The sequence below is a fragment of the Strix aluco genome, chromosome 26, assembly GCF_031877795.1.
Source record: "Strix aluco isolate bStrAlu1 chromosome 26, bStrAlu1.hap1, whole genome shotgun sequence".
Taxonomy (NCBI): domain Eukaryota; kingdom Metazoa; phylum Chordata; class Aves; order Strigiformes; family Strigidae; genus Strix; species Strix aluco.
In genome coordinates, this window is record NC_133956.1 from 548,988 (window position 1) to 565,369 (window position 16,382).

General features: G+C 57.0%; 1 protein-coding gene across 2 annotated transcripts in view; it reads left to right on the forward strand.

The window, feature by feature from the left end:
- Positions 1–5,803: 5,803 nt before the first annotated feature.
- EPHA10 (EPH receptor A10) overlaps positions 5,804–16,382 on the forward strand; it is a 40,622-nt gene continuing 30,043 nt past the window's right edge. For both annotated transcript variants that reach the window (XM_074850763.1, XM_074850764.1), the window contains exons 1-3: positions 5,804–5,934; positions 6,789–6,853; positions 8,018–8,687. In XM_074850763.1, the coding sequence (XP_074706864.1) occupies positions 5,829–5,934; positions 6,789–6,853; positions 8,018–8,687 (841 nt within the window). In that variant the 5' untranslated portion in view covers positions 5,804–5,828. The remainder of the gene's footprint in view (positions 5,935–6,788; positions 6,854–8,017; positions 8,688–16,382) is intronic.

Consider the following 16,382-nt stretch of genomic DNA (forward strand, 5'->3'; position numbering starts at 1 on the left):
CCTCGTGCTCTCGTCCCCGGGCGCCGCTGACACAGAGCCTGAGTCTCCTGGGAACGGCACAGGGTGTCTAATTAGTGCGTGTAACAAACCTGCAGAATTTGGTGGCCCGTCTGCACTTGTGCACCCGCCGCTTCCTCCTCCACAGAGATAATTACATCAGACAGCTCTTAAAATAGGTGCTTTTTCCCTTGCAGGGGTTTTGTGACAGGAGCTGAAGGCAGCACGAGGACTCGGCGGCACGGCCGGGTCCGGCACCGCCGCTCAGCCGACACGGCGCTGCCCGGGCCAGGGGCCATGCGTAACCCTCGACGCCAGGAGAGGTGGGACCCTCGGCCTCTGTGAGAAGTGCTGCCCCTGCCAAAGCCACCAGAGCGACGGCGGACGCAGACAGACGGACAGAGCCGGTGTGCGCAGGCAGGACATGGCGGGTCAGGCTGCCAGGGGTGATGGAGCAGAACAGGCAGAGCTGTGGCACCTGATGCGAAGTGACGGCAAGATAAAGCACGGGACTGTCAACTCGCCCGCGTTGGGTGCCTGTGGGGGTTTGGGCTGCAGGTGGTGTGCGGCGAGCTCTGCATCACCATGGGGAGTCGGGGACGGGGCTGTGCCCGGCTGCGTGCGGAGGGTCCTGCCCCCGGCGCCAGGAGGAGCAGGCTGAGGGCGGGAGGGGCGTGGGGCACCGCGGGACACCCGCTCCCGCGCGGTGGGCTGCACTCCCCTCACCCTTGCCAGCGGCTGGGCTCTGTGCAGCAAAAGGCACGGCACGGCATCGCCCTCCGGGAGCCCTCCTCTGCTCCCAGGGCGCCTTTCGAGGTGGGGAGAGGGTGACGTTTGCCACACACAACCCCTGAGCTCAGTAAATGCCTTGGCTTGCCCTTCAGATTCTGTCACCAGATTGCAGCGCCTGGATCCCTCCTGTCTGGCTCTAATTAATAGCGTGATAATTTGTCTCCGGTTGAGTTGGAATTTAACGCTGAATGGATCCTTGCCCCCAGTGAAAGGCTGTGTTTCATACTGATGATGACAGAACGGAATATTACTTATATAAGTGCAATGATCTTACGCTGCCTGGAGCTCTGGATTTTCTCAGTGTATGACAAATGTGAGGCATTTAAAAAATTTAGACACTATATTTTACATTATTTTCTAGAACGTGGATCTCTGTGGGCTACCTAGAAATCCATTAGCAAGAAATGTAAAGATGCTTAAAGGGATTTACCCAGATTAGCTGCCTTTATATAGTCAAGGATCTTTTATGTGATTACCTTAAAAGCTAAAGAGCTGCTGCAAAACATTTATAGTGCAGAGATCCTGAGTACACATCTGACAGAAAAATTAAGCCGTTAAAAAACAAACGTATAGCTCTGGTTGCTTGTATTTTCAGCCAAACAACATAGAAGGTAAAAGGAATTAATACACAGAGTATTTTCCTTTTGCAGCCCACGATCCAGGGCTGTGCAGCTTTGATCGTGAGATTTATGGGGAAGCGTTACATTAACTTTTATTTTCACTGTGATCTCTACCAGTTGGCGGCGAGGAGATGGTGCAGGGGTAGGGCGGCGCTGCGGGCAGTGGGTCGGGCAGGCAGCGGCTGCGGCGGAGCGTGGTCCCCCGGGAAGCGGTGTCTGAGCCCTGGGGACTGGCCGGGTGCCGGTGGAACCCGGTGTCTGAGCGGCACTATCTCCACCACTTTCCTGTCTGGGATATTTACTTAATGCCGGATGCATTTGTGCTGCTGCCTGCTCTGCTCTGACTCCGGCCTCATCCCAGCAGAAGCAGCAAATCTTGTCCTGGCGCATGTTTTTGTGACATGCCCAAAACAGCACGAAATTGCACAAATCCCTTGTTTTCCGTTGTAAGAAAATCCTTTCAAGTGTGGAAGAAGAAGGAGAGGTGCAAAAGCTTCCGTGAGGTTTCTGCCTGCTCCTTCTTTCTTCAAGGGCAGCTCTTACAGCACAGACCGAGGCCTGCATCCTCCTGGCTCCTTTGTCCTTTAGCATAAAGTCATTTGTCAGCAAAAGAAACAAAGTTTTGTTTTTCAGTCCGGATCTGCCTTCCTCCCACTGAGACTTTCAACTCTTTATCTCAGGAATTGATGGTCTCGGATTCTGATCCTCTTTCCTTGGTGTTTGTATTGATTTTTTTTCCCAGGAGGGTTATTTTCACTGTGGTTTCAAAACTATCTTTCTGTCTCCACTTACAGCAGGTAATAGCTCAGCTCAGCGAATTACACATTTCCTGGGCCGTGCTGGCCCCAGCTCTTTGCCAAAGCTCCCTGGCACTCCGGATCACCAGGTGTCTTCGCTTTCCCACCCTTGTCTCTCCAGGCTCATCCCACGGCTGTGGTAGCACTCGGAGGTCGGGTGGGGGAAGCTGCCCGAGTGCTGGGTGTGAGCGACGGAGGTGACCAGACCTCCCGGGTCTATTCCTCTTCCCTCGCTCACGGAAACAGGCACCTCCTTGCGCCGCTGGTGCCCGAGGAGGCAGCTGGTGTGCTGTGGTGTCCCCGGGACCGCGTCCCTCTGCCTGGCTTGCTGACCTGGTGGGGCCCGGCTGTGCCGCAGCCCGTCCGTGGGCTCCGAGGCCCGTCCCTGGTCACCAGCCGTACCTGGGAGGAATAAATCCAACAGTTTAAAAGGCTGCTGTTCCCTTCAACCCAGCAATGGCTTTTAGTCATCCAGTCTCGCCAAGGAAAAATTCATGAGATCATTTCCCCAAAACAACATGATACTTCAAAATCGTAATTAAAATACCTCTGGCTGTTCTCATATTAAGCTTTTATAAGTGCTCGAAATAATATTTCAGATAAATGGAAAAGCTTTGTACTCCATTAGCATGACATACCCTTCTTCTAGTGAACCATATCTCTAACATCAAATCCTCCATATACGTTGAAAATGCTCTTCCCTGTCTGGTTCTTCAGTGACTCGGATGCGTACACCCCCCATGGGTCTCGGAGGTGAATGGAGCCATCCCAGGGGTCTGCGTCGATTTGCTTCGTGACATTAATACCTTCCAACGTACCAGCAGCAAGATCCTGCACATGAATACTAAACGGGAGCCTGTTGTGCCCCAGAGGCTGGCGAGCGAGATCCCATATATTACACCATGTGAGTTGTGTGTCATATTAGAGCAATCTAGTTTTAAAGGGCATCTTTCAAGCACAAACTAGCTTTTTCCCACACTTGACTGATCACACAAATAACTGTGATTAAAGGTCAAGTGCCTGGGTTTTTCTATTTTACTCCTTAAAAATTTATATGCGAAAGAAAACCCAGAAGTTAACATAGCATGAAATTGTTATGCAGTTATGGGCCTTTAACAACAACTAAAGATCACTTTTCTTCCTGGGTGGCTTGAAAAATCTCCGGTAATAATGGGTCACTTCTCCTGGTTTCCACTTGAGGAAGATTATAAATAAACCCTGTCTTTTGCTTCCCTGCCCTGTAATGTGATGGAGGGAGAGTTTTAATCGTACAAACTTGTGACCCCAGTCCCCAGGGCTGTACCCCGGGCTCCCCCGGAGCCGCGGCCGGGCTCAAGGCACCGGGGCGCTGTGGCAGCACCGCAGCAAAGCACCGGCCCCGGCTGAGCCCTCCCGGCCGGAAAGAGCCTCGATAAATGGACGGGGATTTCTCACTGGCCAAGTGAACACAGAGAAAAGGTAGTGGCCGTGTTTCCAGAGGGGCTGAGAAATGGAGGGAGAGCTGGAAACACCCTCCAGCTTCGAGTGCCCGGCGGGGCCGTCTGCGTCCTGCCACCGGTCCCTCCCCTGGGCTCTGGCTGACGCGGCAGCTGAGGAGCAGTTTTTGGGGCTGAGCTGGAACACGGGGGGCCAGTGCTTTGGGGTGGGCGGGGAGCGCTGGAAGACATGGAGAGCAAGTAGAAATATTAGAGGTAGATATTGCCACATCCAATTGTGCTTGAAAAACGTTCCCTCTATTTCTGCGGAACAGCTGCAGCAGCGGCGTCTTCCTCTGAGCTGGCCAAGAGCCCCAGTTTTCCAACAGATTTACACTCAGGCAATGCCGCCCAAACCTCTCGAAAGCAAACATGCCTTAGGTGTTAAAAAAAAGCTCGGAAAGGCGAGATGCCTGTGGAGCAGGTTAAAGAAACATTGCGCCTGGGGTTTTGAGCTGGTACCTGCTCAGGATTCCTGATCCCGCGGGGACTTTCAGGTGCACGGGTGGGCTCACTGCCTTCAGGAGGAGGGTGCTTAGAAATCGGGGCGCGAGGCAAATGAACCGCAGTCACCATGTCTAATTAATCTTATTATGCAACATGCAAATCTGAGGCTGAGTGGCAGCAGGCTTCGGTGGGACACCCGCTCCAGTAACCTGCGGCGTGTGTCAGGCCCCGCAGGCCAGGCTTTGGGGTCTGACTTGCAGGTGTTTAAGCTCAGCGTGTTTGGGCAGACACTGCTCCTCCCCACCGCGTCGTGCCCCCCCTCAGCTCCACAGGGGCACGTTCACAGGGGCATGCTCACCACACCCCTCCCTTCACGCCTGGGTTTTGGTTTAACCGGGCAAGTCCTGCTGCCAGCACGGCTCAGCCCTCTCCTCTCCGTGCCCGGGCAGGGCTCTGGGTGCTGCTCCCACCCTGCCCTCCCCAGGGGGGCCCAGCAGCGACGGCGAGGGCTGGGGGGGCGCCTCTGCGGGCAGGGGGTGTGCGCAGGGCTCAGCCTGCGGTCTGAGCACCCACCGCCGCGCACGGGGGCTGTGCATGGGGTGCCACAGCCCGGCCCGGCTGTCTTAGGTGGAGACTTGGTATTTTTATTCCAGACTTGCAATGTTTTACATTTGACAGCACATAATCACACCGAGGGGAACATCCCACAGGAACAAGTGTTGCTACATAAGCAGGCTTTGGCGTCACGGTATCAGCCATCAGGTGGGAAACTGATGGGCGTTCAGCCTGACTAAATTTTGCAGGGACCTGCAACACCTACAATTAGCAATAATCAAACCTTGCCGAGTTCCTCCCCCGGTGCAGGAGGCTGTGGGCCTGGCAGCACACACCTCGCCTGCAGCCAGCCTGGAATTGCCTCCCCCAGCCCAGCCAGCCCCCCCGCAGCCTCCCTGCCCTACGCTCGCTGCCGCAGCGCTGCCCTTCGCACCGGCCTGGCGGGACCCCCCTGCCCACGGCTGCCTGCTCCTGGGGTTTCTTTCCGTTACGGCGGCCGCTGGGCTTGAAGGACCTTGAGACGATGCTGGGAATCAAATTTAAGCCAGAAAGGCAGAAGAGAGGGCTGGACACAAAGCTGGCGTTCCTGGGCATCACTTGTGGGCGAGGGCAGTAGAGACCCGCCCCACGCTCCCCTGGGCCCGGTGGTGCGGAAATAAGGGTCCGACTCGTCACTGCCTGCCTGTTAACAGCAGCAGGGAGCAAATGTCACCTGGTGGGGGGCCCCACAGCACTCTTAATTACAGCTGCCACCACAAGGCTGCAGCAGCTCAGCATCAGCGGGGGCTGCCGGTGCCCCAGCAGCGCTTCGGCTTCCACGGGGCAGGCGGTCCCTGCTCCCGGCAGCAGCACCGAGCAGCCTAAATCTCAGCCCCGCTGCACTCAGCCCGTTCCGGTGGGAGCCAGCCCCATGGATCGCACAATGAGTCACCGGTGGTGGGGGGGATTGGACTGCAGCTGCCGTCAGTAGGCTTCAGAGTGAACGGCGCCCCGTGCCCGCCCTCGCCCCGCCCCTTCCCGCCGATTGGCCGTGCCGTGCCGCGGCCACGCCCCACCGGCGGCGGTTGGCAGCGCGGGGCAGGGGGCGGGGCGTGGCGGCCGGAGCGCGGCGGCGGCGGCGCGGGGCGCGCGGAGTCGGCGGCGTCATGGCGACGGCGCGCGGCGGCGGCAGCGGCTTCCCCCGGGCGCTGCCGGTGCTGCTGCTGCTGCTGCCGGGGCTGCCGGGGCTGCCCCGCGCCGCCGCTGAGCAGGGTGAGCCGGGGCGGGGCCGGGCGGGGCGGCAGTGCCCGGTGCCGGGTCGGGTCCGGGCGCGCTTCCCCGTCCTCCCCCGGTGTCGCGGCGGTGGGTCCGTGGGGCGGATGCGCCGCCGCTGTCGGGGGAGCGGGACGGGGCGGGGGGTGGGGTCCCGGGGCGAGGGGACTCGCCCGTCCCGGTGCCCGCGGTCGCCAGAGGCGCTGGGAGGGACGAGCTCCGGCGGCGCACCGCTGCCGGTACCGGGCCGGGCTGCCCGTCCTGGCCTGGCCCGGCCCGGCGGGTCCGGGGGGGGGCAACGCCGACCCCCGCCCTGGCTGCGCCCCGCACCGGGGCCCCGGCGTGAGGGGACGGAACGAGCCCCGCGTCTGTGCGGTGCCGCGGCCGGACCCCCGTCGCCGCACCCCCCGCCCCTCGCCACCGGGACGCGCGTCCGGGAGCGGCCGCTCGTGCCGTGACCGGTCCCGGCGGCGAGACACGGCGGGGGGGTCCGGGAGCCCCTCTGGCCGCGAGGGTCGTGAGACCGGGACTGGGGAAACACCGCTCCGGGTGAGAGAACCGGCTGCTGTGTCGCCTGCCGAGGAAATACCCGTTCCTGGGCCGCCGCCGGGACCTGCCGGTTCGGGTCCGTGGGGGGGGGCACGGCCCAGCGGCCGGGGGTGCCGGTGCCCCAGGGACCATCGGCAGAGTCCCTCGGGCAGGGCCGCGGCCTTCCTCGGGGCGTCATCCTCGCCGGGCCGGGGGCTGCCCGCCGGGGGCTGCGGCCTGGAGCGGGTCCCCGGGTACGGACCCCGCTCGGGGGGGCGGCGGGGAGGGGGCGCGGGGGCGACTCGCTGACCGTTGTCTCCCTGCAGTCGTGCTGCTGGACTCGAAGGAATCGCAGGCGGAGCTGGGCTGGACCTCGCACCCGTCCAATGGGGTGAGTGTGGGGGTGGCTGCGGGGGGCAGCCCCTGGGGGGTGCCAGTGCTCACAGGCCGCGCGTGTTGCCCCCGGGAGCGGCGCGCAGGGGAGCGCGGGCACGGCCGGCGCGGGGCAGCGGCTCAAAGCGGATTTTACGCCTGCGAGGAGCCAACAACCACCCGCCCGTCGAGGCCTCGTGCCGGGGTTTGTGCCCAGCGCCGGGTGCTGGGGCGGGGGCAGCTCCGGGAGGAGCCGGGGCCGGGCGGGGGCTCAGGAGCGCTGCGGCGCGGAGGGTCGGGCTGGTCGGGTCCGTGGCCACTGCCAGGGTCGGTGTGTAGCCGCACGCGGGAGGGCGGGTCAGGAAACTCAATGTTTCTTGCTGCTTTGGGTTCGTTTTCCAGATGGAAACAAAGCGTTCGGAGGGAATAGTGATAGATCCTGGAGTCATCTGCGTTGCCCAGCTGTTAGTCTGCAGAAGAAACTCTGTTTTGGGTACATTTGGCAATCTTGCATAAATTTACCCACAGAAAGAATTGCTTTGGGAAGTTGCCAGGTCATCCTTGAGGCTGCGAGGGTTGAATCATCGTTTCAGTAATCAGAATCTCTGCTGGTAACTTTGGGGAAATACTGTTTCCCTTGTAGTCAGAGGATTTGTCCCATTCCAGCTACAACTTCTGCTCACAGAGAAGCTGTGGTTCATGAAGACGTTTGTCCTGGTGTGATGCTGTGACTGGCGTCACACCTCCTGGGCCACCTTTGGCCGCTGTGGGTAGCCCAGCCCTGTCTGGCGTTACGCGGTGCGGTAACGCTGTGCGGACGCGCCTTCCCAGGGACGGAAAATCCATGGCACACGTGGGAGAGGAAGGCTCTGGCTTCTCAGGAGATGGCGTGTCCAGTTTCATACCAGACTTTTGCTTTAGGAGGGCTGGTGCCAGCACCCCCTCTCTGGTTGTGTCCCCGTGTTTGCACCTCAGGTGCGAGGTGGTCGGGCAGCGCCGCCGTGTTGCTGCAGCTCGTGGTTTTGGTGGGCTAAGGACTCGGAATGCTGATGATATAATGGCCTGTAGGTGGAGAGGCTTGTGCTGGTGATATTTATACCCATCGGTGTGTTTCTGCCGGGGCGGCTGGTTCTTGCTCACGGCAGCTCCCGAGCTGTTACAGCCCGTTGTGTTCTTTCCCCAGTGGGAAGAAATCAGCGGTGTGGATGAGAATTACAAGCCGATACGCACGTACCAGGTCTGCAACGTCATGGAGCCAAACCAGAACAACTGGCTGCAGACGGGTTGGATCGCCCGGCGCGACGGCCAGAGGATCTTCATCGAGCTGAAGTTCACCCTGCGGGACTGCAACAGCATCCCTGGCGTGACGGGCACCTGCAAGGAGACCTTCAATCTGTACTACGTCGAGTCTGACGCTGACCTGGGGCGCAGCGTCCGTGAGAGCAAGCACACCAAGATCGACACCATTGCTGCCGACGAGAGCTTCACGCAGGGCGACCTGGGGGAGCGCAAGATGAAGCTGAACACTGAGCTGAGGGAAATTGGGCACCTGAGCAAGAGAGGCTTCCACCTGGGCTTCCAGGACGTGGGTGCCTGCGTGGCGCTGGTCTCCGTGCGGGTCTATTACAAGAAGTGCCTCGCCACCGTGCAGAACCTGGCCGTCTTTCCGGACACGGTGGCAGAGACGGCCTTTGCGACTTTGGTGGAGGTTAAGGGCACTTGTGTCGCTCACGCCGAAGTGGACGTGGATAATCCGCCCAGGATGCACTGCAGCGCGGAGGGCGAGTGGCTGGTCCCCATAGGGAAGTGCACCTGCAGTCCCGGCTTCGAGGAGAAGGACGGGGGATGCAGAGGTAAAAGTGGCCGCCGTGTCCTCTAGCAGGTTTTGTCGGTGTCGCTGCCAGGCTGCTCCAGTCCGCCTGGTGCCTGAGCACAGCTCAGACAAGTGGAACGGCCTTTTCTCAGCAATACGATTCCGTATCCAGCTAACAGCTGGATAACAGCTGGATAACAGCTCCCCAGCTAACAGCCAGGCCTTGACCTGAGGGGTGGCCGTCGGGGCAGTGGGCGCGTTGCTGGTAGCTGCTCTGCAGCACGGCCTTGGCTGGGCAGAAGTGCCCAAGCTGTGAATACCGTCAGGCATTTCCCATAGCTTTATCTGTAACTATAAAATTACTCCAGAACGTTAATATCCCCATTGCCATGCTTTAGACACAACTTAGTAATTTGGTGACTTTACAGCTCGCAAGGTTACGTTTAATGACAGCTGTAAAAATGGCTGTAAGCTCTACCTGAACGGGTACCCTGCTCATGAGCCTGGTGCTGTGACCACTTTGATCTCGCTGTCAAGGCAGGCGAGCACCAGGCATGGGACCAGCCCTGAGCGTGGGACACCGGCTGCTGCGCTCCCCTCTCGGAGCTGAGCAGAGAGGGGAGAGGTGCCAGGCTGATGCCTCCCCCGAGCACCTTCCCACGTTGGGCCGTGGCCAGGCCCTAGTCCCAGCTCAGCGTGGGCTCAGCAGCCTCTGGGCCCGCACGAGCCGGCAGCGGTCCCGGGCGAGCGGAGGCCGCTCTGTGTGCGGCAGCAGGCGTGCGTCTGTCGCCCCAGGAGCGGCTCTGCCTCTGGCCGCCAGCACCAGGGGCTTTTTTTCCCTGGAAGGTGTAATTAGCTGTCGGTTATTAACTGGCAGTGTGTGCCGCTGCCCTGCGCGCAGAGCTGCTCTGGGGCAGAGGAGAAGTCAGGCCACCAGCTGGGACTGCGAGAGGAGATGTTCTAAGATGTGCCTCCCTAAGATGTGCCTGAAAAGACCCTTTGCTGCCCGTGCCTGGTGTCCAGGTGATACCTTGGACCTCTGTCCTTTCACCTGGTAAAAAAGAGGAAAACAGATAAACAAGTGCCAAACAGGTACAGCTCCTCCGTGTTGGAGGCGTGTGGTACGGTAGGAGAGGGAGCTCTTCCTGAAGAATCCGCTCTGCCCTTCAGGAGCCGCTGGGGGCTTTTCAGATGTAAGTTGGGCCAACGGTGCCGCCTCCCTCCCGGAGGTGGGGAGCCTTCCTGGCGCTCCGTAGTGGCTATTCGCTTGGTGCTCTCCTTAAGAAGACCTTATTAAAGCTATCGAATTGAAATCTCACCGCTGTTCATTGCTTCAGTGCCTGCGTGGCAGCTTGCCATGCTCTCCCCATCTGTTTGGAGTGGGAATTTACATAGCGAGTCCCAGAAGGCTTTTGCTAATGTTTCAGATTTCTCTGTGTTGAGTTTAAATAATTCATATTCTCTAAGGAAAAATATTTGAAGTAATTTAATGGACATAATTAAGTTTTTCCCCCCTCTCATAGAAAGCAGGTCATTAGTCACTCTCTGTGGAGCAACGTCTGATGTCTGGTCAAATATCAGAAAATAGTTTTTAAGGGTTGAGTTTTTGGTTTGTTTTAGAGCCCTGCATTAGCATAGTGCTAAGTGAATAACTTTAAAAGATTTCTGATGAAAGCATCGAGGGCTGCGGAAATTCTTCAACAAGGACAGAAGCCCTTGAGCTGGAGGCAGGTAAATATGGTGGGAGTTTGGGGATGTCGGAGCAGCCAGGTGATGGCACAGCAAACCTGGCTCCACCGTCCCGTGGTGGTGGCTTTGGAGGGCTCAGCGGGTGTAAGTCTGCTGGATCCTCCTTGCCAGTGAAACTTCTTGGCCGCAGCCTCTTGCAGCGCGTGGGGCCATGAGAGGTTGGACCCTGCGTTTGTTCCAGATCTGGCTGCGTTGGGGAGCAGGGGCAGCCTGGGGGCTGGCCCCCGTCCTCATGCCAGGGGTGACTGGTGGCTTTCCAGGCTGTCTCGGGTGCAGCTTCGCAGCTCCTGGTCCTCTCCCTTATCCTTCCATCTTCTCCGAGGATTTTCTGGCTGTGCCTGCAGCATGGGGCGTGCTGGCGTCTGCAGTCGCTCGCCCTTTGGGGTGACCCCGTGTCGGTGACCCTGCAGGGCTTGGCTGGATCCGGGTGGTGCTTAGGGCCAAGTGCATGGGGCAGCTTCTTGGGTCTAAAGCAAAAGGAAATGGGACAGCAGAAGCAAAGGAGAAGCGTCCCCAGGCCACCTCACGGCTGGGCACTGCCCTCCGTCCTTGTGCCGGGGCACACTGGGGTGTCCTGCGGGGACCGGCTGGTGCCCCGGGGCCGTTTGAAGCCCTTGGCCGGTCTGACCCCGGCCTGACTGGCCGCGGCGGGGGGGTCTCGGTGCTGCTGGAGCCCTCGGTGTGGTGCCGGGGGCCGCGGGCAGGGCTGTGCCTGGTCGGGGTGTGGGCTCCGCTGCGGGAGGTACGAGCTGTATCTCCCGCTGAACTGGGGAAGCTGTTTGAACTAAATCACAAAGCCAGTGTCCCTGTAACCGTGATTTAAGTGCTGAAATCATCCTGCCGCTGAGAGAACATTTGTATCCTCACACTGAAATTAGGAGAGATGAAAAAAGACTAACAGGATTTATGGCACTGCTAATTAATGCTGCAGAAAGCCGAGCCTTTTTACTGTCCATCTCCCTGTATCGCACCGCTCCCCTGAAGCAGCCCCAGCGTGCCCGACTGCCTTCCGTGGGTGTGCACGTTTCTGATGAATCATTTTGGTGATCGTTGAAACGCAGCCATCTCTAGGGTGGAACCGAGCAGCTTTAGCATCTGTTTAACATCTACTCTCAAATAAGAGGAGAGGTTCTGTCACTGTAAATACGTTTAGACTGCTTTTCTTGTCTAATATGTATCTATAGCCAGATGCTGGTCTGTGCTTACTCTGATCTTAAAACCTATTTCCAGCAGATGCACGGCAGGCAAGTGAGAAGTCCTGTTGCACCGTGGGTGATCACCTGTCCATCCCTATTTTGTTTTCGGTAGGCTTCTCAGCACTGATGTCTTTTTACCCTTAATTTTACCAGGCATGAACTGTGGCCCCTTCATGCCATTTACTTTGTGGTGCATTGCAAGAGCTTTTGTGTAAATGAAACTGTGATGCAGAGGATCTGCCTGACATTTGCTGTAAAGTTGTCTCTTTCTGCTTCATCTTTTCCATCCAATCCCTTGTAATATCTGCAAGGAGAATTTCAACAAAGCCCAAGGTCAATATTTACCAGCCAGATTTGCTGCAAATGAGACAACTTCAACCAGACGTTGAATTAATATGATGGAGACCAGTTTCCAAAAATAGCTGTCAGCCACTCTTCTTTGACAGAAACGTAAATTTGTGCTGTAGCTAAGTTTCCTTCTCAATTTATTTCCCTCTGCTTCTGACAGCGGTGTCAGAGCCGGCTCTGCGCTGCTGCTGTGCTGGGGAGATGCCACGTGCTCTGCCCCCCCGGCCGGCATCGCCTGCACAGGGCAGCCGGGCACCGCGCTCGTCCCGGCGTGATGGTTAATTAGCGGCTGTATCCCTTGCCTACACAGGGATGACACTACTGAAACCAGTTTTAGGAAGGAAATAGTGTCTAGTGCTTTGTCAGGATTTTTAAACGATGTTTTAAGGTGAATTTGGTGTGGGTGGCCAGGCCAGGTTTGGCCCCTCCGGTGCTCTTGGCCACGGGGGCCGGCTGGTGAGGGAAGGCCTGGCCCAGGCGGGTCTCTGGCCTGTGCTGCTTCTGTTTCATGGTCCAGCTGGACACGTGAGGTATTTTTAGTTCCCTTGTAATAAGCAGCAAGTGTTGCTGCTTTTCAGGGAAGGAAAACTTCACACAAGATCATCAGTGACTTGCTGTTTGTGGCAGCCCGTGGGCATGAGGAGCAGCCAGTGGCTGTTCGAAAAGAGGAATAAAAGAAATTCCCCCCTTCCCTGCATTCCTGAATGGATTTTGAACAGCATGATGGATTCAACATGCCATGGACAGGACACAAGGAAGATTTACCGTTTCTCACTTAGGGAGAAAGCTGGAGAAAATAGTATCCCTTAGCCTCATTCTTTTGCACCTTTGCTTTTAAAGCATGTTGGTCTTCTGGGCTCTCCTGAAACAAAACTTGAAGGGTAGGGAGGGGAAAGGTGTTATGCTGTGGGATTTTTCCTTTTCCCACCCCGTTCCTGTACGTTTGTGATAAACCAGCACAAGTTGCCAGGCTGGGCTGGGCAGATTTCCACATTTTGTCCCACTGTGCTGGGTATTCCTGGATGGTTTTTGCACAGATAACCTGCCAGCGGCTCTGCCCGTTTGCTCATATGGCTTTGGAGGGCTGGAGGCGACTCTGCCCCTGGGGCCTTTCCCGGGAGGGCGCGGGCACGCTCTGGGGAGGCTCCAGCACGTGGGGCCGTTGGCGCAAACCTGCCTCTGGGGTGTTTTTCTGTGGCTGAAGCGGATCGTCGTCCGTCTGTACTGGGTCATCCCCAGCAATGTCTGTGCGAAGGACTTTGGGGGCTTTGCAAGGCGAGCTGGCTCGGCTGCCGGTCTCCAAACGTAGGGGTAAGATGAAAGGCACGAGTCAACGCTAATTAGGAGAAAGCTTTGCTAATGGTAACTGCTAGTGATACAAAACGTAACGCACGCCCGACACTATGCAGTAAGCAAGAAATGGCTCCTCTGATCTACTGTGGCAGTCGCCAGTGGTCTGCTGAAAAATGAAGGACACCGAACTGCAAGTCTGCTCTGCTCATCAGGCTGGGGTGCGTTATTAATGGCTGTAATTGCCTGATGAATCTAACACTGTGTGTAGTATAATTATACTTTATGGCAGCTTATGATTGTTGCTGTTAATGAGGAGACAAGATTTGTGACAGCACAGCCTGGATTCTGATGTGGCCCTTTGCTGTTGCTGCTTTCCTACCCCATTTTCAGCCCCCCCAGTAATTCCTTACAGAACTGCCCGGCAGAGGCAGCTGGCTGGGCTGCTCCCTCCTCCCCGCCCTGGCTGGGGCTCTCGGGCGCTCCAGGTCCCCCCAGGATCGGCTCTGGTGGGTGTTTATCCCCCTCTCCGAGCCCTCCGGCGATGCCTTTGCGCCTGCCCAGGCAGTCTGTCCCAGCACCTCGGTCTCCTCGTGTCTAATGCAAATTGCCCTTGCAGTCACTTCAGCTTATAACTTCTTGTCCTGGTGCCAGCCAGCAGTGAGAACGCTTCCCTCGCAGCACATTGTGCCTTGCTACAGATACCTCAGCAAAGTCAGTATCTTTCCTGTGCTTGGCTTCTTGAATAGTAGGGGAACAACGGATAAGCAAAACCTTTGAGAAGATCACCCTGCCTGTTGTGAGTAGTAGGTGTGTGGACAAAAACACAGCTGTAAATACTGTGAAATGGAGCAGTTTCCTCATTGCTGCCAGCCCTTACTCGGACATAAACTTGGTCAGTGTTTTGAGCAAATTTAAAAGGAAGGTTTTCTGTAAAAAAGAGGTTTTGGGTAAACTCCTTGATTTTTATTTTCCAAAGGGAAGTGCTACGATAGAAAAAGTGCTTGCTTTTTAAGAAAAAAGTCTTCCAGTTTGTGCCCTGTTGCACCTCCCCTTTCAGTGCTTGCCTTTTTGCTGCTGAGCACCACAAGTGGAATGTGGGGAGAGAGGTTGCTCTGGTGTCGGACCCGTTTGTGGCAGCTCCCGAGGGCAGCAGCAGGGCATGGCAGCACCCTCCTGCCTGCACCGCGCTGCCAGCCGGGGCTGCTGCCTCCTGGAGGGGACGGTGCCTTTCCTTCTGCCAGTGAATTGCAGACATTGACTTTAAAAAAAGAAAAAAATGTGCCAAAGCAGTGGCTTGGCCCTGAGAGCTCCTGACACCATCTTTCTCTTAATGACAGCAGGCTGGGAGCGAGGCTCGTGTCCTTGCAGTCCCTGCGCATGGGCAGCTCTCGGCTGCGCGGGGCCGGCGGGCAGCGATGCTCTGCCTGCGGCGGGCAGCGATGCTCTGCCTGCGGCGGGCGGCTCTGGGTGCAGGCAGGGCCGTGCTCCTGCGGCGGGGGAGCCTCTGGGGTGGAAGTGCGAGGCCTGACACCAGCCCGCGTCCCTCCTGTTGCTCTGGGAATCGGCTGCTTCATCTGCCTGGTAGCAGAGGCGGAGGAAGGAAAGCACCTGAAGGCCCTATGAGCTGGAGACTTCCTGCGCAGGCTGTCTCCTTCGGGGGGATGTTGCTGGAAATCGAGTGTGCGTGTGCTCTGCGTGGCCAGGGCTTGCTCTTGCCGAGCAAAAGTTTGGGGCAGGACTGGGAAGTGGTATTGGTAAGACGCTTGTCCTGTGCGTTGTGTGTGTCCCACCAAGGCATCACGTCACTACAGTGTCCTTTGATGGAAAATAAATAGTTCAATTCAAAGTTAGAGAAATTTAGAGTAATAAATTACAGTACTTTGTCATTTAGTGTAAAGATACCTTCTGAAGCCTAGGGTCTGCTTTTGCGTTTAAATACAAAAAAAGATGGATCCAGATGTACAGGGCTTGGGGCTTTTGATTTGTTTCATCTTTTATACATTAGCTTGCAAACCTGTGTGTGCTTCTGGAGTTTACTTTATCTTCTGACTGATGCTTGAGTATTATGCATAATAAGTGTATTTTTTCTCCTGGGATTCTGTAAGTTGCACAAAGCACCAGGTTTTACTTTCATCGCTGATGCAGCCGCCAGCATCCCGCAGACAGCCGCTGCGCTGGCGGGGCCGGTGCTGACGCGCAGGTTTAGCAGCACTTGTCAGGGCTGGAGCCAGGCACACCACGGCTGTGCTGGGCCGTAGCGGGGTGGGGAACGGGGCTACACACCGAGCGGGGGCTGTGGGAGTAACTCTGGGCCTGTTGCTGAAGGAGCAATCACCAAGGAAATTTATACTTCAGTTTCCTTTCTGAATGATGGCTTGGCTTTCTCCTCTTGGGTCTGTGTTATAGCAGAACATGGCGGGAGCACCTCTGTGACCTGGGCAAAGCGACGGTGTGAAGGCATGGGGAGCTTTGGACTACGTGAATTTGGAGTGCCCGCCTCCATCCGCCTGTTAGCCTCCGTGGTCGCCATAAACGCCTTATGGTAGATGCTGCTTCCCATCAGGCATGCACATGGAACACCATGTAAAATGTGCTTTCTCTTCAGTCTCTTTTTGGAGCAATGATCAGGCTTGGAGATATTTATTATTTGGGATTGGATATTATATTGCTGGTTTACAGTGTGTCTGAAATAATTATGGCTATGGAAATTGTGGCAGAGCCAGACACAAATTACTCTATGACACTTAATTTTAGAGCAAACTACTCAGAAAATTACAAGCGTCACAGTTCGGTTGCAGAATTCTTGTCAGGCTTAAGGTTACAGATACCTGGCTGCTAGGTGGACATGCTGGTTATGCTGTTGAAATCCCGGGGGAAGCGTATCTTGCCCGCGGCGCAGGGAGCTGGGGCGGGGCGGTTGGCAGGAGCGGGCGCGTTGGAGGCGCGGGGCAGTCAGTCCTTGCAGGGAATCGGTTGGTGGATGCATCAGGGAACTGAAAGAGACAACAGTAAATTGCGGTTGGCTCAGTGGATGCGCTGCTGTAGCGTGTCCTTGAGGAGCATTCCTGCATAAATAGCGATGAGGTTCTGTTCACTTCTGCCCTAGCACTGAATTCAAGCAAATGCATTCTTTTAGATGTTCCAGGACT